Source organism: Odontesthes bonariensis, chromosome 21, assembly GCF_027942865.1.
Source record: "Odontesthes bonariensis isolate fOdoBon6 chromosome 21, fOdoBon6.hap1, whole genome shotgun sequence".
Taxonomy (NCBI): domain Eukaryota; kingdom Metazoa; phylum Chordata; class Actinopteri; order Atheriniformes; family Atherinopsidae; genus Odontesthes; species Odontesthes bonariensis.
This window is the reverse complement of record NC_134526.1, coordinates 22,549,937-22,574,670: the sequence shown is the minus strand read 5'-3', so window position 1 is coordinate 22,574,670 and position 24,734 is coordinate 22,549,937. Positions and strand designations below refer to the sequence as shown.

General features: G+C 42.6%; 2 protein-coding genes across 3 annotated transcripts; one reads left to right on the top strand and one right to left on the bottom strand.

The window, feature by feature from the left end:
• On the top strand, positions 1-11,534 carry LOC142372160 (monocyte to macrophage differentiation factor 2-like). Its single transcript, XM_075454999.1, has 7 exons — positions 1-331; positions 4,296-4,377; positions 6,684-6,844; positions 8,682-8,756; positions 8,850-8,951; positions 9,125-9,194; positions 10,010-11,534. Exons 1-7 carry the CDS (start codon positions 174-176, stop codon positions 10,208-10,210), a joined length of 849 nt encoding a protein of 282 aa, XP_075311114.1. The 5' UTR covers positions 1-173; the 3' UTR covers positions 10,211-11,534.
• Positions 11,325-18,907, bottom strand: ap5z1 (adaptor related protein complex 5 subunit zeta 1). Of its 2 annotated transcripts, XM_075454995.1 has the most exons (18): positions 18,796-18,907; positions 18,003-18,140; positions 17,555-17,735; positions 17,315-17,453; positions 17,076-17,191; positions 16,815-16,989; positions 16,528-16,575; positions 15,476-15,616; positions 15,322-15,359; positions 14,960-15,122; positions 14,212-14,390; positions 13,973-14,115; positions 13,767-13,885; positions 13,536-13,663; positions 13,312-13,409; positions 12,319-12,451; positions 12,025-12,239; positions 11,325-11,932 (listed from the first exon to the last, which is right to left on the bottom strand). In XM_075454995.1, exons 1-18 carry the CDS (start codon positions 18,834-18,836, stop codon positions 11,680-11,682), a joined length of 2,448 nt encoding a protein of 815 aa, XP_075311110.1. In that variant the 5' UTR covers positions 18,837-18,907; the 3' UTR covers positions 11,325-11,679. The 2 variants fall into 2 exon arrangements, with proteins under 2 accessions (XP_075311110.1, XP_075311111.1); XM_075454996.1 differs by lacking the exon at positions 16,528-16,575.
• Positions 18,908-24,734: the final 5,827 nt, after the last annotated feature.

Below are 24,734 nucleotides of genomic sequence, written 5' to 3'. Positions count from 1 at the left end.
CATCCGAGACTCGGATCAAAACTCTGCACAGTTTCCCATCACTGCACATCGCCTCCAGAGCTCGTGCCGGGATGGCTCGTTTTTTTGGGGGGGCGGGGGAGTCTCAGAGCTTTGGCTGAAGCCGTGTAGGTGCCGTTGACCCCGTGTGCAGGTCGTTGCCCCTGTTGGACTTTATGAGTTTATCTGAGGACGCGCCGCGGTGGGACATCCGGAATGGGAAATCCGTAGGACGAGGCGACGCTCGTTGGTTTCGGCAGATAAAGCGCAAGCGCCACCCCATCCCCGTACACCCCACGCGCGTGATGGACTTCAAGAAGACAAAATTTGGAAGGTAATTGCACTTCTCGAGGAAAGTGTGAGCGCTCAGAGTCCCACGCCGTATTTGTCATATGTGACAGATGCTGTGCATCCATGCGCACTGACGCGCTGGCACAGGGACAAGCAGAGGGATGTTATAGATCACTTTGCGTATGAGAGTAAGAGAAATAGAGGCAGCGTGATTGGAGGACAGTTATTTATTTATTTATTTTTATTAGTTTGATTATCAATCTTTGGTTATTTTTGTACTTCATGCACGAGGTCACTTCATCAACTTTCCAAACAGCCAGCCTTTTCCTCTTGGTCATAGTTCAGTAGTACAGAGCCTGTGACAAGAGTTTACAGTGTATCATGTAGAGATCTGCTTCAGGACATTCACTGTGCGTGTGCGTGTGTGTGTGTGTGTGTGTGTGTGTGTGTGTGTGCGTGTGTGTGTGTGTGTGTGTGTGTGTGTGTGTGTGTGTGAAAATGGGAGCTGGCTATAATCGTGAGAAACAGAGTTTAAGTCCCAGAGGAGATTAACTTGATCTTTGCTGTAAAATGAATAACCGTGGAGTTACAGGGATCGTATATAAACACACACAGATTCCTGTGGCATACACCAGGATCCAGAGGTTCTGATCCTTATCCTTCAATGCAACTAATCCTATTAATATGTGGCATGTGCTGAAAAAGGGGCTTTCATAACCTAAACACTTGCTTTATGAGGTGAAATTTGGGACTCCACATGCTGAATGTACGCACACACATATGGAGGGGGAACACAGATTTAAATTCAGACGCACATCTGTGCAAAGAAGAAGAAAATGACTATTTCAATTGAAGGCCGAGAGAGGAGAGTATAGTGTGCTGATGATAACAATACCATTCTCTCTGATCGGCCCGTGAATCCCCATCCCTCCCTCTCAGTTGATTACACACACGCACACACACAGAGTTCTGTCATAACTGATTAGAGGACCTCACAGAGTACCACAGAGAGCCCACAATACCACAACAGTGCTTAGAAAAATACTGCGCTCTTGTTATGTGCTTGGCATAGCCTGAAGAGATGCAGGACATAGAAAAGAATAAATGGCAGCTACTCAAAAATCCGATGCTTTCTTATAAATTTTTTTCCCCCCCAGTAGACTCAGAATTGCAGCAAAAGCTTGACAGTGAAAGCTCATCTGTTGTTTATCGAATTTTGTGTTGGGAGTCATGCTGGTTTTCACTTGATGCTATATAAAAAGGAGATAGGAAGTCTATTAAAAGCCAAAAAAGCTGGACCAGTGACTTGAGATGACATATAACACAAAAGAAAAACAAGTGAGGGATGATTTCCAGAGAAAATGTGGGTGCCTATGTGTGTCTGGGAGATGGCACCCTGATGCCCCCATCTGTTAACCATACCAATAACAGAAAAACACACACGTATACACACAAACATCACTGTTATGAGGGTTGTGGTGGGGACGTTGGGGTTAAAGGACAGACAATGCATCGTTATTGGTGTATAATCACGGAGATAACTTTGTATCAATTTAAATGAATCTCTGAATGAAAAAAAATAGCAGTTCAATTTCTCGCCTTTTTCTGGAGAACAGCTGCACACCTCCGTACTTGTCACTGTCAGGTGGGTCTTTCACCAGCGCACACTGAAGGACGGGCAAACATTTTGCTAGTGCCTTGTGTCGCATAAACACGAGTGACACATTAATTAGTTCAATGCAAAATGCAACATAAAAACGGTATAACAATATTTGTTCACTGATGTAAAGGGAGATATGCATCTGAGCATTGAGGGTTACTGATAGTGGGATTTGTCACCATGGTAACACTGGAAAATTGAAGAAGGAACCTTGTTACATGAACTTGAACATCTTGGGGTCCAAACTATTTTATTTTCTGAAACCTTACAAGGTAGTTTTGGTACCTCATTTTAACCAAACAGAGAGCAAAAAAAAGACAATTAGCAATGGCAAACAACAGTAAGCTTAACATTAAGACTAATAAATCCTTACATGAAGGATTATATATCCCTCCTGGCCTGAGAATGCCTCAGTATCCCCCAGGAGGAGCTTGAGAGTGTTGCTGGGGAAATAGGATCCGTTGTCTCCGCGTCCCAAACTCAGATAAGCGGAAGGTAACGAGTGGATGGATGGATGGATAGATAGACAATTGTAGAATGAAATTATTTTTTTTTTAACTAAAATGAAAGCAGTCCAAAACACAAAGGCACCAGGGAAAAACCCCAACATCTCCTGGCTGAAAGTCCTGCTACTTATACCACCACTCCCTCTCCTACCTCATCCTGCAGGTTAATCTGTAAAGAGAAAGTAATGGAGCATGACTACAAACTAATAAAAAACCAACACTTTTTCAACCTGTTCTGTGAAATGAACATGCTTTGATCCATTAACCATATAACTGCAGATTTTAGAAACAGATCATGCTGAGAAATACCTTTCATAAAAACATATACGCTTTAACTTTCCTTACACAATCAAAACCTCTTATGCTTGCTTTGATGGCGTCTCAGTTTGGTTGTAGTATGATTGTCCAGTTTGTGTGGATATAATTGAAACCGTGGTGCGCACCGAATGAACAAACTCTGATGCAGTTTGATTTGGATATGAAAGCAGCATGGACCAGTGTTACCAGTGTTACCAGTGTCACCGCTACAGTGTATTTTCCTCGGCAGTATGGTTCTTATCAATTGCTGGGTATTAGGGGTCTGATGATTCGATACAAAAAATGCTTGTGTGTATGACAAAGCAAACCAGGACAAAACTTCTGCTCTGGTCCAGACCGGAAAACCTCATTGTTGAAAGGCGGGGTACACCCTGGACAGGTTGCCAGTGGTGACAGGGTCACAGAGAGACAAACAAGACAAACAACCACGTACTCTCACACTCACCCTGAATTTAGAATCAGCAATTAACCTAAACTGCATGTTTGTTGACAGCGGGAGGAAGCCGGAGAACCCAAAGAAAATCCACACGTGCACGGGGAGAACATGCAGCAGTATTTTGAAAATGAAAGTTTTTTCCTCAACACTACACATGCTGAACGTTTAAAGGAAGGCTTTTACCGCAAATTGTGCTAGAAAGTTTTTTTCTTCCTTGCTAAATTTAGTTGTGAGGTAAACAGTTCAAGTTGTATTTAGGGAAGTTTTAGGTAGGCAGGTGTCGGATGGATAGAAAGATAGCGTTGGAATTCATGCCGCCATAGCTTAAGAGCCAATCGTTTTTCCCTTTCTTTGTCTGCTTCTTCTTCTGCTTCACCTCCTCCTGATTGCTCCTTTCCCCGAACCATTACAGCAAACAGCAAGGTATGGGTGCGTGATGATGAGCACATGACCTACATGTGTAATCAAATAACACAGCTGACCAATGCAGACACACCTGTGGCCCTGCGTGAGAAGCTACACTCAAATAAGTGTGCGCTTGTTTGTGAGTGTGTTCATCTTGACGTATAAAATGTGGTTTCGTAACATCTCCAGATGTGCTTCCCCCTTTAAGCCAGAACTGAGGGATTTACTGCTCATTAAAGAGAGTACACAACACAGACACAAAGATAGAAGCAGACGGACAAGTAGTAACTTTGTCATGACAAATAATGCAAATGTAGTTGATGATTAATGGCCAGTGGTATCCTGTTGTGGTAGTGTAGACGGTGACATCACAGGTGTCCATAGCAACGCAGACAGTTGCCCCAGTAACGATGTTGCAAACCAAAATTCAGACAGCGTGATGTGGATTAGAGAGCTGCAAATCCTCCTGGAATGACCATATTACACACACACACACACACACACACACACACACACACACACACACACGTAAACACACACAAGTATAAGCACGCCATTGGCTTTCATGGTTTAAGCTAAAAGTTTACTTATTAACTTGTAAAGCAATGAGCAGTTTGGCCTCCGGATGTACCCTCAGTGCCTGATCACATACTTTCTCCCCCGTCTGTCTCCCCTCTCTCAGGTACATGAACTGCAGGGTGCCGGCCAGTAAGAGATACCAGCCCACAGAATATGAACATGCTGCAAACTGTGCCACGCATGGGGTGAGCCAAACACACACAACCAGAGAGAAACCCTGCTACACAGTCCGAATGAGAGATAGTAGATTGTGGCGTGTGTAGCCTTCTCTATCCTGTGGCCCTGTGTTGTAAGTTTGTCAGTTCAGAGAGAGAGACCTCTGAAGAGATGCAGAAGATTGCGAGGAATGAGGCAGAATGAGTAGGATTTTTTTGGTCCGTGTGGTAGAAGCAGTGGGCCGTAATCTGTGAGTCAGCCTGTAGTTTTCTTTAATCTGCTGTAATCCCTGCGTGCTGCTGCCACAGACTGGTTTCGACTGAATCAAAAAGACAGATAGAGACAGAAAGAGAAGCAGCGGTAACATGGCAGTAGCTTACTGACCATTGAGCCTCAAATGGTGCAGAGTTCTCAGTTGTTAGCTCGAATCAACACATGTGCTCTTCCATAGATTTACTCCGGCTACATTGCCCACTAAGGTGGCATTTTGTTGCACTTCACCACACCTTCTGTTTGACACAGTGTCACAAAATAACTAATTTAACATTTTGGGAAATAAACTTTCTTTCTTTCTTGTTTGGTGACAAAAATGAAATTTATACTTAATCTGTGTGGTAAGTATAAAGCGACATCCTACGCCTGGTTAGCCTAGCTTAGCACAGGTACTTGAAACGGGAAACAGGTTTCTTCTCAAATCTTTGAAAATCCTCATGATTTTATGGAGTTATTTATGGGGATATTATTTATCTAAATACAAGAGGTGTCTGGGAATCACAAAGCTATGTGCTAGTTCCTGACCAAGAAAGTCTGGAACAATACGTCCACAAAAAACATTGTATGTTTGCTTGTTTTTTTTTCCAATCCATTTTTTTAATACACAAGTTGTAATTTATAAGTTTTTCTCTCATATGCGCAGAGCCAGGCTCGCTGTTTATTTATGCTTAGTGGTTAGCTAATACTGCTGCTGAGAGTATTTACTGAACAGACATAAGACTGGTTAGTTTGGAAACCAGACAAGAGCTCCTGTTTCAAGATACATGTGTCCAGCCCTCCTTCAACTCAAAGAAACTTTACCCTCATCATGTCCAGTCAGAACAGTTTATCTAACACTAGATTTATTTGATACAATGTTCTGGTACTGTCCTCAACAAAAACAGACCAGTTGCCTTAGTCTGTACAGTACAGACTGTTCTTGGATCGCCACAGCAGGAAAGTGAACACCTTGCAACAGTTTGCTTATTTTGGGGCAGCGCTGAGAGGATCACGTTCTTCGATTTCTTCCGTGCTTTTTAATACATTTAAGTCGGCACTGTTATATGAGAAGTTTTCAGAAGAATTCAGGTAACTGCCTGGATTATTCAAACTGAAGGGTTGTGTTTCTGAGAGGGTGCTCAGCACCACAGGAGCACCACAGGGGACTGTACTCTCACCGCTTCTCTTCACTCTGTACACCTCAGACTTCCAGCAAAACTCAGAGTCTTTTGGGTATAAAAGTGATGAGCGAGAGGCCGAGTACAGGGAACTGTTCAACTGCTTTGTGGCACGGTGTGGGAACAGTTGCCTCGTCTTGAAGGTAAACAAAACGAAAGAGATAATTGTGGATTTGACTAGGACCAGGAATAAGTCAAATCCTGGGAGAAGAGATGGAGCTGCTGGTGGACTAGAGAAAACCTGGGTGTTCAGCTGGACAACAGACTTGTTTGGAATTCAATGTTTTCCCGCAAAATATCTTCTACAAGTCTCTCTATAAGGCTGAGGTAGACGGTACAGTTTAGTTGGCAGCCATCTGTTGGGGCAGCAGCATCAGAGCCAGTGACTCAGAGAAACTGAACAAACCTACAACGAAAGCTGGTTCTGTGCTGGAGACCCCACTGGAGCCCCTGAATCTGATTATGCAAAGAAGAATGTTGCCAAAGCTGCTCAACAAGGACTAATGACGAATAACTGCATTAATTCTTTATGCTGCTAAAGCATTTCTCATTGTGGGATTAATAAAGTTTTATTCAATGGAGTTGAATTCAGTTCAGGTCAACATATTTTGATTTTTTTATTTGATTGTTTTCCAGGTCTATCCGATTGTATCCAGATACATTTCAATATATGCCCTTTTATAACGCCTCTTGGAGAGTGTTGATAAACTGAGTTTCCAGACTAAAAGGCTAAAGTTTGGTATGAAATCATAAGCACATAGCCAAGTAACAACATTTCCCTTTAAACAGATATTGATGTTTATTCTTCTTTGAGTGAAACAGGAATGTTAAAAAATCTCCTGTAAACCATTTTTAGAGTACTGAAAAACGACAATAACTTGTAACTTTTTTTTGACATTTTGTAGCTGTGGATCATCCCCAGTCTGGTGGGCGGGTCTGTGCTCTACTTTTCATCAGCGGACAAATGGCATCGAGTCACCGCCTTGCTCTACGGGAGCGGTCTCACTGGCCTGTTTGTCACCTCAACGCTCTTCCACACTGCCGCCTGGAAAATCAGCCACCTCAGGTGTGTGTTTGTGTGCGTCTGTGCTGCTCCGGTCGAGCCCATTTAGACTTACTCCTAATTTCTATGGAATCAGTAAGAGTGGACTTTGTTTTTCACATACTGCCTCTGCCCTGAGGCTGAGTCCTTATTAAATAAATGACACGGTGTAACATATCACATGTTATTGCTAATCAGAGGTTGCATTTACTAAATTATAAGATCCGATGAGGATCAGATGATTTTGCACTGACAGAAAGCGTGCTTTTCTTTTTCACATGACTGCTTATATGTCAGAAAAAATAACAGCGTAGGACCACGGGAGACTTCTTCATCAGGTTATAACCACTTTGGCAGAGAGTGGATCAGATTTACAACTTTCAGTTGAATTATTAATCACGTGTAGGGTTCAGGAAGGGTCGCTTTGAAACTGTTGCGTACCTATATCACCTTCCATTGTTTTCCATATGGAAACGATGTGCTTTTGATCTGCAAGGCTCTTGAAATTTGTCAAACTTATTGGAAGAGTGACCGAATGTCTGCTTTGCACGTTTAAAGATTTAAAGATCTCTTAACACATTTATATTGAATGTGTTACTGTCAGTTATTGTTGTCTATGTGAATAACTATTAGAATGTATTATGTGGAAGTCATACTTTAATGAGCAGGTAGGTCATTTACTCTTTAATTGATTGTAAATTGCTTTGCTTTAATTTCATTTCATTTGTTACTATTTGTCTGGCCAGTTTCCGACAGGTTAAAGCAGTTGTTGGCTTGAAACAGCACAGATACTCACAAAGGTTTGCTATTAAGGTTAGAGGAAAAAAACAGCGGGACGTCTTATACTGTTTTTTAAAATGCTTTTTTTTTTTCTCTAAACACATCCTCAATCAAAGAAATAAATAAAATAACTCCAATAAGACCTCAGGTAAACATAAGAGTTTGTTCAATTTGGGGAAAGTTACATAAACTTGTTTAATTGACACGGAACAGATGTAATCGTGCAAGTTTGGACTCAAATTAAATCAGGTTAAATTCAATTAAATTGAGCAAACTCACTTTGCTGTGTTCGAAGAACGGAGTTACGGTCAAAATAGCTTTGCGTGGGCGACCGTGAAAATCCACACTGTAATCATTTTGACTCAGTAAAGACAGATGGAGAGTTCATTCCTCACCTGCATGAGGGTATATGTGTAGCTCGTTTTTGGTTCATTTGGTATTCTGTCATCTATGACCGAATGATGGATTCCGTTGATGAGTTGTACTGGCAGTCTTTATATACATATATATGTGTATATATATATGTTAAAGATTGAGACAACAAAAATATATGCAAACTATCAAATAAGTTGCTTGAAAACGGTTAAAAAAAAAAAGAAGCTATTTGTGGAACTAGAGTTTGTGCACAGCTGAAAGCACACACACATGGTGGAGGTGGACTCATGGAAGTTTTGGAACCGTCACAATCAAAGCAAATCCCAAAGCAGTGTTCTAATGTCTGTGCATTCCGTGCACCGATCAATCCCGGTTCACTCAGTTGAATTGTCTGAGAGAAACAAGGCTCAGTGGGGGTTATAGCTGCTGCCAGATTTCAGACTGTAAGAATTATTTTAGAAGGAAGAATATCATTGGTCAGCTGAGCAAGTACTGGTTAATTTATACTGATAACTAAGCTGTTTGTCAGTAAGTTGGGTTGATAGGTCGTGATGAAGTAATGACTCAGCTTTACTTTCAACACTTTACTTCAGGAGTAACACAAAGGTTAGCATTCATCAGGAAATGATGAAGCCACGTGGAACTTTAATTAAACACCTTTTTATCTGTCATAAGCATGTCGTGCTCTCTTCTTCTCTCTGTGCAGGAAGGTGGAGCAGCGTTTTCACATGTGTGACAGAATGGCCATCTACTTCTTCATCGCCGCCTCCTACTCTCCCTGGTGAGTCATGTGACGACAGCCAAAATAAAAAATAAATGAAAAAAAAAAAAATCCGAGTGAACGTGCAGTGATGGTGGCTGATGCGGTCCTCAGGCTGATGCTGCAGGAGCTGGGACCCTGGGCGTGCCACATGCGCTGGCTGATCTGGGTCATGGCCGGTTTAGGATCCGCATACGTCTTCTTCTTCCACGAGAGGTAACAGCCGAGTCTCTTTGTGTGCTGTTCGACACGCTCAACCTGAAAGCTCAACTCCAGCCCCATCACGTGCTTACACTAAACACTGGAGCGCTGTTTGAAGCAGCAACAGATACACAGAAAACAAACAAAAAAAAAACACAGAGGTTTTATCTCTTGTTCTCTTCCCGCAGGTACAAGTTGATAGAGTTGCTGGGATATGTGGCGATGGGTGCCGTTCCTGCTTTGGTCATTTTGTCCATGGTAAGCATGACAACTTTAGAAACATAACAGTATCGTCGGGGTCTTAACCTGTGAGCTGTGGTTAATCTTTAAAACTGACCATGTTTTGCTTAAAGGGATAGTTCGCCTCTTTTGACATGAAGCTGTATGACATCCCATATTAGCAATATAATTTATTAAATTTGACTTACCCCCCCGCTGCGTCCTGTGAGCCGAGTTCCAGCCGAGTTTTGGCGTTGATGAAGGTAGTCCTAGTTGGCTGGGGCCACAAAAATAAAGCGTTTTGTTTCTCAAAATAATATGTGTTCAAAAGAATAATACATTTGCATCATAAAATCGTTCATCCAGAAAACGTCAGACCTCACAATCGCTTGGCGCTATTTTCTTTACCTTCATATCAATGCGTTACAGTGTTTACTGCTCGGAAGCAGGGGACTCCACGGTCTACACAGCACGCAGTGATACGAAGGTAGAGAAAATAGCGCCAAGCAATTGTGAGGTCTGACTATTTCTAGATGAAAGATTTTGTGATGCAAATGCATTACTCTTTTGAACACATATTGTTTTGAGAAGCAAAACGCTTTATTTTTTAGGCCCCAGCCAACTAGCCGGACTACCTTGGTCAACGCCAAAACTCGGCTGGAACTCAGCTCACAGGACGCAGTGGGGGGGTAAGTCAAATTTAATAAATGATATTGCTAATATGGGATGTCATACAGCTTCATGTCAAAAGAGGCGAACTATCCCTTTAAGATGAGAGATGAATTGCTGTTGATGAAGCCCCCCCGAAAAAGCCACCAACTCCTAACTTCCACGTTTCTGCTGACACGTCACAGGTGGAGCGTGCAGGTGTGTGCGAACTGGCCGCGGGAGGCGTCTTCTACGTGGTGGGCGTAGCCTTTTTTAAGAGCGACGGCCTCGTCCCGTTCGCCCACGCCATCTGGCATCTTTTCGTTGCCGTCGGGGCGAGCGTTCATTATTACGCCATTTGGAAGTACCTGTACCTTCCCGGCCCACTGCTGCAGACGTCGAGGTGACTGGCCGCTTTGAATGGCTGACGGACAAAAGGGCATTTTTAGCCATGACATCACTGTTTTGACTTCAACTAACCTAAAACTTCACATGCTGGGCTGGTGCTGGTGATTTGCCCCTCGAGAGGAGTCTGATAGCTAAAGATGAGATGAAATTCTCCCCAGCTGGGGAAAAAAAACAACAACCCAAAAACCTAATAAGTATAGTCTGTAGTATAGTCTCGGGACTAAAATTGCAACTCATACCACTAATAAAAAGGATCAATGGCATTATTTTTTTAAAGCACCCCCTATTCCATTTAACGGTTACAACTTTTGCACGGCATTATTTGGAGGAAAAGCCAGGAGAACACTAGCTTAGTTTGGCACAGCGACAAGAAACAAGTGTAAAAACAGCCAGTACGGCTGTACTCAGAGATGCAGCTAATGGTGACACCAGCATGTCACCTCTTTTATGTTAAACCAGCAAAGCAACTGCCTCATATTTACCGGACCAAACCGACAGAGCATTCCTACTTGTCTGTAACCACGTGCCAGAACTTACTCCTTTATATCGGTGCTGAGACATCTGAAAGTGAAATCATGCGACAGTCTTCACTCAAGAGAAAAGTTCATAGAGCTGTTTTTTGATAGTATATTGTAGGCTTTAGAAGGAAATGCGCTCATTAGGTTGACGGAGACGGCCTGAAGCAGCCTGGATGCTCAAGGTCACAATATTCTGGCTGGTCACATGTCACTCTGAGGAATGTGGTTCATGGAGATAAACGTCGTCTGCCTAGCTGAGGTAAAAGTGACATCGCCGTGACCCTGTTGGGATTTTGTCTTTGTTGCGTTCCGGCCTCGGATTCGGTTCGTGCGACTTGAAAGATGAAAAGTTCAACCTGAGACCATTACAGAACTCTGACTACGTGTGGATCCAATGTCCCGAAGACCTAATGCATTTAGGCTTTTGGCGTACTCTGGACTCCTGAAAGCCTGTTGTTTTGTCTGATTATTGCACTCTAATCCACCTCTCGATCAGCAGCAGTGATTTAGAACGTAGAATTTCCTCAAAATCCTCCAAATTAAGACAGAGATGATGAATGAACATGAAATACATGCAGATTATAGATGTTAGTTTCCATTTTTTTACTTTTATTCTTAATCAAGCACTGTACTGACCGCAATCATTTTCTACAGTAAACTGTCTCAGTTGAAGCTTTTAGAAAACAGAGCACTTACTCAGGAAATTGATATTTTTGCATTTTTTTCTTTAAATCAGAAGCTATTTTTTGTAAAATTCTATATTTGTGTGACACCACCATATTAAAGAAGAGACATAAAAAAATCACTGTAAGGCTTCTGTGTGTTCACTGAAAGTCGTGCATGCTTCGTAAACATCGGCTTTCCTCATTTATTTACAAGAATGATGTGCAAAAAATCAAACGGGGCTCGTTGGGATGCAGCGTTCAGCTGATGGAGGCGTGTGGCGTGCGTCACCGTGAGTGCGTGAGGCTGGTGAGGAGTCGTAGTTGCAGCGGCATGGCCACGTTGGTGTCCCTGTGCCACCGCGCTGTGGTGACGTGGGGAGGCGGGGTCAGGGCGCTCTGAGCCACGCCGGGGGCTTTCAGCAGCGACCACAGCTCCTCCCCCCGTGTTACGATGGCGGCGAGGTCCTCTTCGTCGGAGCACCAGACGACCGATCCGCCTCTCGTTACCGTCCTCAGCTTGGAAAGGAACAGAGAAACCCTAAAAACAGACAGAAACACGCTCTTACATTCCAGCTGTTTATCGAGCACTGTAGAGTGAACTAAAGGTAATGGAAAACAAAGCTAAGTTACCGAGGTATGAGGTCATGTGATCGCGATGCCAGCTTGGCGAGAGCGCTCATTAAAGAGGTGATGACTTTAGGGGCGGGGCACACTGCGCCAGGGGGCGGTGCAGACGAGGTGATCTCAAACAGCACCGCCTCCAGCGCTTCGAAACAGGAAGTGATGAGCCTCACGGAGCAGCGGGAGTCGGACGACGCCGAAAGGTACTCTCCCAGCACCCACACCTGAGGGCCAGAGAAGACGGAACATTCTATTTCCCCGTCAAGTGTCACTGAATACACAGCCTGACATTTGTTTAATTACCACGTGGGTGTAGATTTCTTCTTTGCTGTAGACGTTGGCTGTGGTCCCAGCGATCTCCAGCAGCTCGTGAGACTGGTCCACCACCAGCGAGGGGTGGAGCTTGCACAGCCTCAGCAGGTGGCAGCTGAACACCCTGCAGGCCCACAGCAAGAAGGGACGAGATGGGGGAGGAATTCAAAGGAGGAGTAACTGAAGTCTCCACACATCATCTACATGTGCTTCATGCTTTCGTTTCCAGCAGACTTGACTACTGTAACGGTCTTCTGACTGGACTCCCCCAAAAGAGTCTCAAACAGCTGCAGCTCATTCGGAACGCTGCAGCTCGAGTTTTAACCAGAACAAAGAGATCAGATCACATCACCCCAGTTCTCAAGTCTTTACACTGGCTCCCGGTCAGATACAGAATAGATTTTAAAGTTCTGCTGCTCGTCTACAAATCACGGAACGGTTTAGGTCCAGAATACATGAATGACATGCTAGCAGAGTATAAACCCAGTAGAGCTCTGAGATCTACTGACTCCGGTCAGATAGTGGAGCCCAGAGTTTGAACTAGACACGTTGAAGCAGCTTTTAGCTGTTATGCTGCATACAACTGGAACAAACTACAAGCAGAACTGAAATCAGCCCCAACTGTAAGCACTTTTAAATCCAGGTTAAAAACATTTCTCTTTCGGTGTGCTTATGGTTGAGTTTATATTTTTCTTTTCCCCCTCTTCTTTGATTGCTTTTAACTGTGTTTAAATTTTTATTCTATTTTTTTTTTCTCTTTAAATTGCTTGTTTTTATGCTGCTTTATGCTGTTCTTTTAAATGCCTTGTCTTTATGTAAAGCACATTGAGTTGCCTGTGGTATGAAATGCGCTATATAAATAAAGATGCCTGCCCTAAGTGGATCCCTGTTTATACTGGAAACATGCCGAACAGGCTGCTTTTCTCAAAATACACACGACCCCCCTTGCAGACAGACAACAGCCACGGATGTGTTCGGGCATACCTGTGTATCTCTTTGCTGTATGTGGGTATGTTTAGGAGGAGGCTGCTTCTCTCCAACATCACCAGAATCAAGTGGGCTAAAAGTTTCTCGTCGGCCACCTTGAACACAAACACATACATACGGTGTAGTTTTCTTAAATAAAGCTAAACTCTTCGCTATCATCTTCAGCCAATGCGTTTTTCTCAACGTGCACCCTTTGGTTGGAACAAATGTGCAAATTTTACCGCAACAACCGAGTTGAAATAAATGTGCAGCAGCACGGGGACCGTCTGGGCACACCGAACGACTCTCGGCCAGTCGGCGGCCTCGGCTAACAGCTTGTGGAGCCTGCCCAGCCGTTCAATTGTGTCACCTGCAGAAAGAAAGAGACAAAACTTCAAGTCAACTTTCACCAGATACGTTCCCCAGGAACTGGTTTTGAAATGGCAAGAAAGGTGCCATGTTTCTGTCGCTACCTGAGCCTGCTTCAGCTCGAAGCAAAAATAAGAAAAGTCCTCTGTAAGAGGGGTTTCGAAACGCATCCAGAGACAGGAGGCCTCGACCGCCTGGCTCAGAGATGGGCAAACACGTTGACCTGCAACACACACAGAGACGCGCAGTGAGATTAGGGTAAAATTCAGTACGGTGGGTGGTTTTGACAGTTTTGTTTTTCCCCACAAACCTGAGCTGCAAGACCAGCGTGGCAGAGAGACAGGGGAGGTCCAGCAGAGTGTGGAGCAGCTCCACTGCAGTACCCGCAGTGACCAGGGAGGGCAGCAGATCCACAAAGTCATCCACCACTGCAGGACTGTCCCACGCTAAAAACTACACAAACAGTGAGGCATGTTTCCTACGCAGTCTGCAGAATGAGTGGGTATAGTTTACTGTCAGAAATGCGCTCTTGTTTGCTGGGGTTTTCACCTTCAGGAGGTTCGGGAAGAAGCGTGTGTACTGTGGGGCCCGAAGCTGCACGCTCTCCAGGTTCAGTCGGAGGAAGCGGAGGAGCTCGTGTGCCAGGAAGGGGTCGTTAAACAGCTCGGCAGGAAACCGGCCAAACACCAACTTCCACACGCTATCACAGTCCACTGCGGCCAACTCGCCTGAGAGCAGATTTCAGCGCACATTCAGCCTCTTGTGTTTTGTTTTTGTTTTATGCAATCTTAAAAATGAAACTGTTAAAACAGCTATGATGGCATTAAGGAGGGGACCAAAACAAAGCAGAATATCATGAAAAGAACACCTCTCAAACATCACACCCTCTGTAAAAATGATAAAGATAAAAGGAGAGTGGCTTCTATGATCTTAAACACATTTTAGAATGCTCAACTATCCACTTCACGAGGTGCAAATTGAGCCTTTACAGCTCCCGGACCTAAAAACCACCCAAAATCTGTGGCACTGAAAGGGCGGGATTTCAAGAAAGTCTTAAGAACTTCATAGAAGTGGAGGCTTTTTGCAGAAAGAATGAAAAAAGTCCCTAAAAGAGCAACTGGAAGGCTTGCCAAAGGGGTGTAACAAAGTACTGACCACGCAGGGGGCTCCAACATCTGGCAGCGAAGGAAATAATAAAGCGTACATAAAATGTTGAAGGAATGTGTCATCGGGTCTTGCCGAGTTATTCGCAGCACATATGGCGGCTGTGAGCACATGCTGATGTTTACACACGCACCGTGGTTGAGGTAGAACTGCGCTATGGGCAGCAGGATTCTGGCAAACGACAGCTCTGAGTTGAGCCGACCAAACAGAGCCTTTATGCACGGGAACGCCCGGTAGACCAGCGAGGGATCCTCAACGCACACGCAGTCCAGGACGCACACCGCCTCCACCAGACACTAGCAGAAGGAATAAAACAGACACATTGAGGGCTAAATCGGGCGAAATTGCCAACAATCATTCGAGCGGTTTCTTAAACTTTAAGTTCATCTTTCTGGTAATAAGACTTTTTTTTTTTTGTACCAGAAACAAACCACTTTGTGCGTCTTGAGTTCACTTCATGCTTCGATGATGATGACAAAGAACACGCAGACTCACCGCTCTTTGCAGTTCTGTGTCCATCTTCTTGTGTGCCTCTGAGGAAGAGAGATGAACACACATTAAAGTGGACACTTATGGAGGCTAAAATACATGCAATATAAGGGAGTCTTTCTGTCTGTCTCATGGCCGACCTTTGCCCTCACACACTCACTGCGATCACACTGTTCTATGAGCCGTTGGCAATACTGGAAAGCTTTCTCTCTCAGACGCTCTTTCGGAGGCAGCAGGCGGCTGGAGGAGGAAGTCGCCGAAACTATGGAGACCACCGACCCATCCACCTCTGACCGGTCATCTGTAACACGGAACATTTCGCATAGACTGCATTACAAACTGCTTGTGTGCGGGAACGTTCCCACTCAACGACTCGCACAACCGGTCAGGATGCCTTCACATGTTCTACCAATCTGCAGTTTGCATCACACAGGTGACCTGGTTAGGCAAAAGAAAAGAAAAACCCAACACATCTCTTTCAACTTAATAATTTACCAATTAGATTATTAAATTCACCATATCAAATTTAGCTTTTTTTTTTTTAGGTAACAGACTGAAAAAATGTATTCTGATTTGTGAACCACACGTAAAATGTACATTTATCTGTTTTCTCTAGAAGGCCCACGTCATTAGGTGAGAAAAGCATGTTAATACAACACCAACGTTACGCTAGAACCTGAAATCAGCTCGTAAAAGAAGGTTAGATGAAGAGATGAGAAAAGTGAGAGGCAGTGTTCATCATAAGAAATACTCTTCATGAGTAACCGCGTGGCTAAAACTAGGCTGTTTGCTTTGTAGTACAACTGCCGGTCAGTGAAGAAGCGTTTTAGTCACCTCTACATTCAAGACTGATAAATGATTTACACACTACATGTTAAAATACAGACCTGCGGGACATACAGCACGATTAGCGTCTCATTCTGAGAGCGGTTGCTGCCAGAGCAGCACTAACGACACGGATTATGTCATACTTATAAACATGTGAAGAGATTCAAGAGAAAAGGTGGAGGTTAGAAGTCACAGATTGGGATTTCTGCTGAGGGGCTGTTTGTTAGATCAACTGTAGCTGTGAGTCATAATCACGGAAAAGGGTTGTGAGTTCAATTGCGCTGCCCTCGAGTTAAACAGAAGATGCGGGAGTTCAGCTTCTTTGTGATTCTTAGCCGCAGGTGCATGCAATGCATGGGAGGTCCACAAACTCTGGTGTCTTACCATTGGAAAATGAGTGGGAGAGGGAGAGGCTGAGCTGTAGCCTGTTTGCTGGAGATGATGAAAACAAAGAGCAGGTCATCTAAGCTGGCTGACACGACAGGGTAACAGCCTTTGTGGTTCCAATAATACTTATTTGGTGTTCATTTATTCATTTATTTCTGCAGGGTGAGTATGTGAGCAGCATAAGATCAACAATCGGCGTTGTCATCTGCCCAAAAAAGGACACGACAGCTCCTTCAGTATGGGAAGGCGAATGGCTGTGGGCTATTTCAGTTGTGTGTTCATACCAGTGTCCGTGGCAGCGTTGCCACTGGAAACAGAGTGGTAGGTGAGAAGCCAGTGGCGCAGCATAGAAAACGAATAAACGTTCATCCACTGGTCCTCGGTGAAGCCCTGCCCCACACAGAGCACTGTGAAGAAATCCCCCGACACCGTCCCATCCAGCTCTGCTGTAGGCACCGGCTGATTCGGCACAAACAAACACAACAATGCAGCGAAACAAAAGCTAAACAAAAACTAATGTCTGTATCTATGAAGAGAGCGCTGACCTGACGGGATCTGGACACTGTGAAGAATCCCCCAGATGAGGCGGCGCCGCCTCCCTGTATGATGCTAGCGTAACGCAGCCAGTCAACAAGCTTTTTACTCAGCAGGGTCATGTGATCTGTTGATGTTGAGAAAAATCTGCGTGAAAACTCATTAGAATGCACGAAACGCAGAATCCCTATTTGATTTTAAGCTTTGGTTTTGGTTTGCCAGGAGCTTTTTCCAATTAGGTGTCCGTTACCCTCGGTGAGGCACTCTGGACTGTGTGAGAGGATGGTGTTGAGGACCGGCAGGGTGTGCGTGAGCCCCTCACATGGACGGCTCTCCAGACTACGAATGAGCTGAGCACAGAGACTGGACAAATCAGCCCTGGTTCCAGCCTTTTTGGGGTCAAAGGATAAAAGAGAAACAGAATCCAAAATCAAACTTCTTCGGCAATCAATATGTTACCAAACTGTGTGTTTATTTCCCTTCTACACACCTGCGAGAGCAGCAGAGAGGCATAGTGGCTGTTGAGCAGACAAGCGTTCTCTGGGCTGTAGTTCAACTCCTGACCAGAGAGGGGCAGTGTCTCTCTGAGTACAGCAGAGCTCAGCACCTGAAACTGCTCTGCAGGTGATGAGAGGAGTGACACCAGTCTCTGCTCAAGCTCTGAAGGCAGCCTTTGGTTAATGACAACAAAGGAGAAATACCATTATAAACATGACACCGAGAGGAAAGTGCCCTGTGTAGTGTAAAAAAAACAGCCCAGACCGAAAGACTGTGGACTGAAAGACTGTGGACTGAAAGTCTGCGGACGGCGATTCTCTCCAAACCACTGACAGTAGCATAACATACCCAGATATACACAGTGTATCTCTATCTAGTGTATTTTATCTAAAAATACTGACATATTACTCTGCCCTATATGGAGTGAGTGGATATCTTACATTCTGGTGTACTTGTTGGCAGCAAGAATGAGGTGCAGCCTCCCCAGGGAGTCCACGGCCTCATGGCTGAGCTCCTTCACCTGGAGGAGCTTACAAAGTCTGCTGTAAAACTTCTGCAGCTCGGGCTCTTGGATTTCTCTGGAAATCACATACACAAATTGAGTTTTTTTTTTTTTGCTAAAATAATTTCCCACCTACACCTGCAGATAATTCATTAAAACTCTCAAACATTTCTCATTTAAAAGAAATAAAAGCAATCGCCGCACGAGGCAAAGCGCTGCACTATCACACAAAGTTGCCTTTTTAAGTTTAAAGGGCGACACAAGAAAACAAGATGAGATGTTGGATCAACAGACGTCATCACAAAGTTCCCCTGTTGACTGAGTTAGTTTACCTGAATGGACTGCAGTAGAGTTTAACCTCTTGAATAACACCTGTACTTTCTCTGCTTTGGCAACCTAACAGTCAGTTCAAGAAGGAGTGGACACCGGAAGGTGTAGACTCAAAAAGTTGACCAGTGGCAGAAAAAAAAAAAAACAACGAAGCTTTTGCCTGCACAGTCTCGTTTTGAAAAAGCAAATTAATAATCGTGCATCATCTTTGATAATGTACATAAGCCTCAATAACTAAACATATAAGGAAATTAACCTAAACGTTTCCGTTTAGCGAAAAAAAAGAAAAAGCATCTGACAGGCAAGCTAGCTTTAGCTTGGTAAGCTCAACAGATTTAATGACGCCAAATAAAATAAGACATTAGCGTAGAAAAGAAAGTCCTTTATTTAGGCTTCCTTACCTCGCTTGTTTAATTAAACTTTCTGAACCGTGAGAATACATTTTGACAGAAAGACCAGGCAGTTCTGTGCTACATCTGCCTGCAGCGGAAGGTAAACAGTGCAGTCGCTATTCAAGTCCTGAGTGCAATCACATGACATGGCTTTGGTTCCGCTTTCGGTGCGGCGAGGAGGGACAAGTTACAGATAGTAACTCACTCAACACAAGTCGGTTTTACTGCTTCAGTGCAATGTCGCACGTTTTGCTGGAAAGAAAACTTTTCAGTTTGTACAACACTGTCAACTTCTTCTAATTCAAGACTCTGAAAAGACTATAAAAAGACAGTGCTTGCAACATTTGCATTTGATCTTTCGCAAATCAGAGCCTATTACATTTATTTAGAAACAAAATCAGCTTCCTTTCTTCTCCGACATTAACAACATTTCAAAGTTTCTCTTGTACACCCAATAGACCCTCTTTATAGCTGACATTTTGGCCCGTCGCAGCAGGGTATATGCAGGGGAATTCAGTGACGCATGCTTTTAATTTTGGACACATCCTGCTGTCGTGCACAGGGGTTCACTATTTCACAATGTTCAAGAATGGCTCCCTGAGTTCCCTGGTTCCTTCACGCTGTCACCATCAGAGAATATTCAGTGAATATTCACAGATAGTCCCAGATAGTAAATTGACAAAGCCTCTAACATTTAGGGGGGGTCTGAAGGTCCCCCAATGATTTCTGCTTGCTGAGGTGGTTTGATAAGTCAAAATTCCAACAGTGAAAAATGTATATGGCTGTTTAGACTATTTTGGCATGAAATAACCAGAAATCCCAGGTGTTAGCCTGTGAAGACATTAACAAAGTTTGTGAACCTTAAAGCGAAGCACTTCTGACTCTCTTTGAAGTACATTTACTTTTGTAATGCCCGTTCATGGTCCTGAAACTGCCCTATGTGTGCCCCAACAAATTCACATGTATGACTGTACATCTGCAGGACTCACATGGAGATTTATTTTTATGATACTGATGTTACATCCCAAACCTGGAAGGGAACCAAAAGCAACAACTTGGCCAGATTCTCCAGTATTAGCGTTAGAGCTTAAAGTGATGTGTTGCGATTGCTGCATCTGTTGTTTTATGTCAAAATGACAACTGTGAGGAAAAAGCCTGTGACACAGATTACATAAAGGCCTAAGGTTTTTTAGCAAGTTTCTTCAGCTTCTTATGTAATTTTGGAGTTACCTACTTCACTGTTTCTATTTTCACTATCACAGAAACAGTTCATTAACATTTCTACCCACAATTTACATTGGACTTATCTACATCTTCACTACTTTGCAGATAACCACTTGTTTCTGGAGATACCATAAAAGTATTTAGATCAATGCACAGCTGCAATAGGCATGGCCTAGGATACATGGAAAAAGCTGTCCGTCTGGTGCTTGGCAACAAAATACACTTACGAAAAGAAAGATAAAAAAAAAAAATTAAAATTAAAGTTAAAATAAAGTGGCAACAGGATGTTCAAATTTGAGTTTAAAATTTAAAAGTACGATTGTGGAATTTTGCGAGTGGGCTAAATTCGAATTAAAAGTGGACACGAATTAAAAAAAAAAAAAAAAGAGGACGATTCAGTTCAGTTTTCTGAATATATTCCGGATGAATGAAGAATGGATATTGAATAAGACCTCCGTTACTTGGATCATTGCTCATTCAGAGTAAACGACATGTTTGCAACTTTGAGGTTTTTCTATCTTTTGTTGCCATGGAACTAAATCGGCCAGATGGAAATAGAAGTGCCCTTCAGGGACTCGATTAGCCTTTGGTTGATCACGCGACGGAATGCGTAAAAAACACACGAGTTCACGCACGACGCTGAAGTTGGCATCCGATTCGCCAGCCTCCGATTCGCGCATTAAAGGGGTGGGTATAAAGGGCCATTTCACTGCTTTTTTTGCATTTTGATCGACCAAAACAAGGTCCTGTATGGAAACTACAAAAGTTACACTGATCAAATCTGGATGGAATTATTCTAAAGAGGTTGTAGATTCATTAAAATCTTGTTTGGGATTTGTGAAACCTTTTTCTGATTTGTGAAAATACAGAACAGAGCCATTCACTGCTTTTTTGGTATTCTGATCACCCTGAACTGGGTCCTGTATAGAAACTACATTACTTAGACAGCTCAAATCTGGATGGAATTATTCTAAAGAGGCTATAGATTCATTAAAACCTTGTTTGGGATTTGTGAAACCTTTTTCTGATTTGTGAAAATACAGAACAGGGCCATTTCACTGCTTTTTTGGAATTCTGATCACCCTGAACTGGGTCCTGTATGGAAACTACATTACTTAGACTGCTCAAATCTGGATAGAATTATTCTAAAGAGGCTATAGATTCATTAAAACCTTGTTTGGGATTTGTGAAACCTTTTTCTGATTTGTGAAAATACAGAACAGGGCCATTTCACTGCTTTTTTGGAATTCTGATCACCCTGAACTGGGTCCTGTATGGAAACTACATTACTTAGACTGCTCAAATCTGGATGGAATTATTCTAAAGAGTCTATAGATTCATTAAAACCTTGTTTGGGATTTGTGAAACCTTTTTCTGATTTGTGAAAATACAGAACAGGGCCATTTCACTGCTTTTTTGGTATTCTGATCACCCTGAACTGGGTCCTGTATGGAAACTATATTACTTAGACAGCTCAAATCTTGATATAATTATTCTAAAGAGGCTATAGATTCATTAAAACCTTGTTTGGGATTTGTGAAACCTTTTTCTGATTTGTAAAAATACAGAACAGGGCCATTTCACTGCTTTTTTGGTATTCTGATCACCCAGAACTGGGTCCTGTATGGAAACTACATTACTTAGACTGCTCAAATCTGGATGGAATTATTCTAAAGAGGCTATAGATTCATTAAAACCTTGTTTGGGATTTGTGAAACCTTTTTCTGATTTGTGAAAATACAGAACAGGGCCATTCACTGCTTTTTTGGAATTCTGATCACCCTGAACTGGGTCCTGTATGGAAACTACATTACTTAGACTGCTCAAATCTGGATGGAATTATTCTAAAGAGGCTATAGATTCATTAAAACCTTGTTTGGGATTTGTGAAACCTTTTTCTGATTTGTGAAAATACAGAACAGGGCCATTTCACTGCTTTTTTTGCATTTTGATCGACCAAAACAAGGTCCTGTATGGAAACTACAAAAGTTACACTGATCAAATCTGGATGGAATTATTCTAAAGAGGTTGTAGATTCATTAAAATCTTGTTTGGGATTTGTGAAACCTTTTTCTGATTTGTGAAAATACAGAACAGGGCCATTTCACTGCTTTTTTGGTATTCTGATCACCCTGAACTGGGTCCTGTATGGAAACTACATTACTTAGACTGCTCAAATCTGGATGGAATTATTCTAAAGAGGCTATAGATTCATTAAAACCTTGTTTGGGATTTGTGAAACCTTTTTCTGATTTGTGAAAATACAGAACAGGGCCATTTCACTGCTTTTTTGGTATTCTGATCACCCTGAACTGGGTCCTGTATGGAAACTACATTACTTAGACTGCTCAAATCTGGATGGAATTATTCTAAAGAGGGTACAGAGTCTTTAAAACACATTTTATTATTTGTGAAAACTTTATTTGGTCATTGAAAATTCAAAAAGTTCCTCTGAGCTTTCTTTCTTCTTTTCATTTGGACCATCCAAAACCAGAACCTGTATGAAAAATGATTAAATATGGGTTTAATCATTGATCACATGATATAAATGATATCAAACACACTTTAGAATTTGTGAAACCTTTCTTTGTCCCAAAATTCACAGGAGTCCTCGCCTCTCCATGTTCATTTTAATTTCCATGAGGATCTCCTGTCTTTCACTACATAGGAAAAAGAAAAAGTTCATGCATTTTACGTCTAACTATTTACAAGAGTCTTCTTTACTTGTTGACTTTATTATCATGTTCTTTTATCTAGAAACAATGACTTCTCTCACCTTTCTTCCATCTGCCCGTGGTCAACCTCTGCCACCGATTCAATCCGTTTCATTTTTCTGACTACTTCCAGAGCCTTTATTGTTGCCTGCATCAGACATCCCATAGTCCAACCATTAATATGCCCTATTCTGTATTGGATGCTTTGATGAAATCTGCATCACACATTTATTGCTGTCATCTCATGAATCTTTCCACTAACATGTGCTATCATTTCAGACCCTGCTTGTCTTCTCCTGCTCCCATCATAGTCATCTTACCTCCCATCTGAGTGCAGACAGAACCTTCTTCATCCCATTATTAACACTATCTTAGATGTCTGTAAAACAACTGTTCAACATTGTCTTTGCCTTGCAGCCCTTTAGCCTATTTGTGAATGTGATAACCTGCCATTGTAATAATGAAATTAAAAACTGTCTATTTGGCTAAAGTTTGTTTCCAGTTGCCATTTTACAAGACACGTCAAGAAAATAAAAATTTATTTTATTTGACATATTTAATGTAAAATAATGGGTGGTTAAGACCAAAAGTAATCATTAGGTTGTGCTTACATGATTTAGAATACTGTACATGGACATATGTATCTGTTAGGATGGCCATGTAGCAGCTGGATACGCAAGGTAGGAGGCTTGAGGCAGAGGTAGTGATGAACCAACCGGGTGTTTTATTCACCAACATTTACATCAATCATACACTTTAACATGGACACATACTGCGGACCAGGAGCACTGTGGTCCTAGCAGCATTCGTAGTAACAGGACCAACTCTCTCACATGGTACAACTGGCAGCCTTATATCCTACTCTGGCTCCACCAACCAAACCCCTAGGGGATTCTGCTCCTCCCATTACACATCCCCATAACAACAACACACAAAAACCTTAAAATACATTTACCCTCTATTATAAAATCAATCAATTCCTAGCATGTCTAAACAAAAGTACCAAATCTACCAAAGACTTCCCCTAACTGATTCTGGTGCACTCCCCCCTACACTAATCAGCACATGGTACGACCCGGAACCTTCAAACGCTGCAGACTGAATGTAGGGACTCTTTTGACTGAGCACCCTGGAGAGGAGACATTGGTGAATGACTTTACACACAAATTTCAGAATTCACAATTCCAAACAGCATAGTCACCTCACAGTTTATCACATCCTTTAGCTACACGTATCCTTATCACAGAGCATTTCAGGCTACTAACTGACTGGATGTTTCCCTTTACAGGCCTGGTCCCCCCTCACTCCCCGCTGAGGGCAACACAGGACCTGCACACCCACCTGTTGTTAATATACACATTCAATAAAACATTTGACAATTTATTTATGCCACATTATTAAAAATACTACTCATGTGACCTCAAAGACCAAAAGTCAGTAATGAAGATTACCTTCATTACAGTAGCCCATTTTCCCGTTGTAATTTATTTTACTCTACTCTGGAGCCACAACAACACTACACATTTTTAACTGACCAAACTACACACTGTTCTATCTATATTACAACAACTTAACAAGAAGTTTATTTCTCACTGGCAACCACTTGAAGATATGAAGAAATAGTTTAACCCAAAAGACATCTTCAACATTCCAGAAAGACAAATCTTGATTAAGTAAATGTATTTCAACCTTACATTCACAAATTGTCTTGTCTGGTATAGGGTGAACTCTAACAGCAAAATGTAATGTTTAATATCCAATTCATCAGTGCACATAACACATAATGGCAAAATACTACGGGTTTGATAGACGATATAATCAGGAAGTTGTGGTACAGTATCTAAGATAGTGTTAATAATGGGATGAAGAAGGTCCTGTCTGCACTCAGATGGGAGGTAAGATGACTATGATGGGAGCAGGAGAAGACAAGCAGGGTCTGAAATGATAGCACATGTTAGTGGAAAGATTCATGAGATGACAGCAATAAATGTGTGATGCAGATTTCATCAA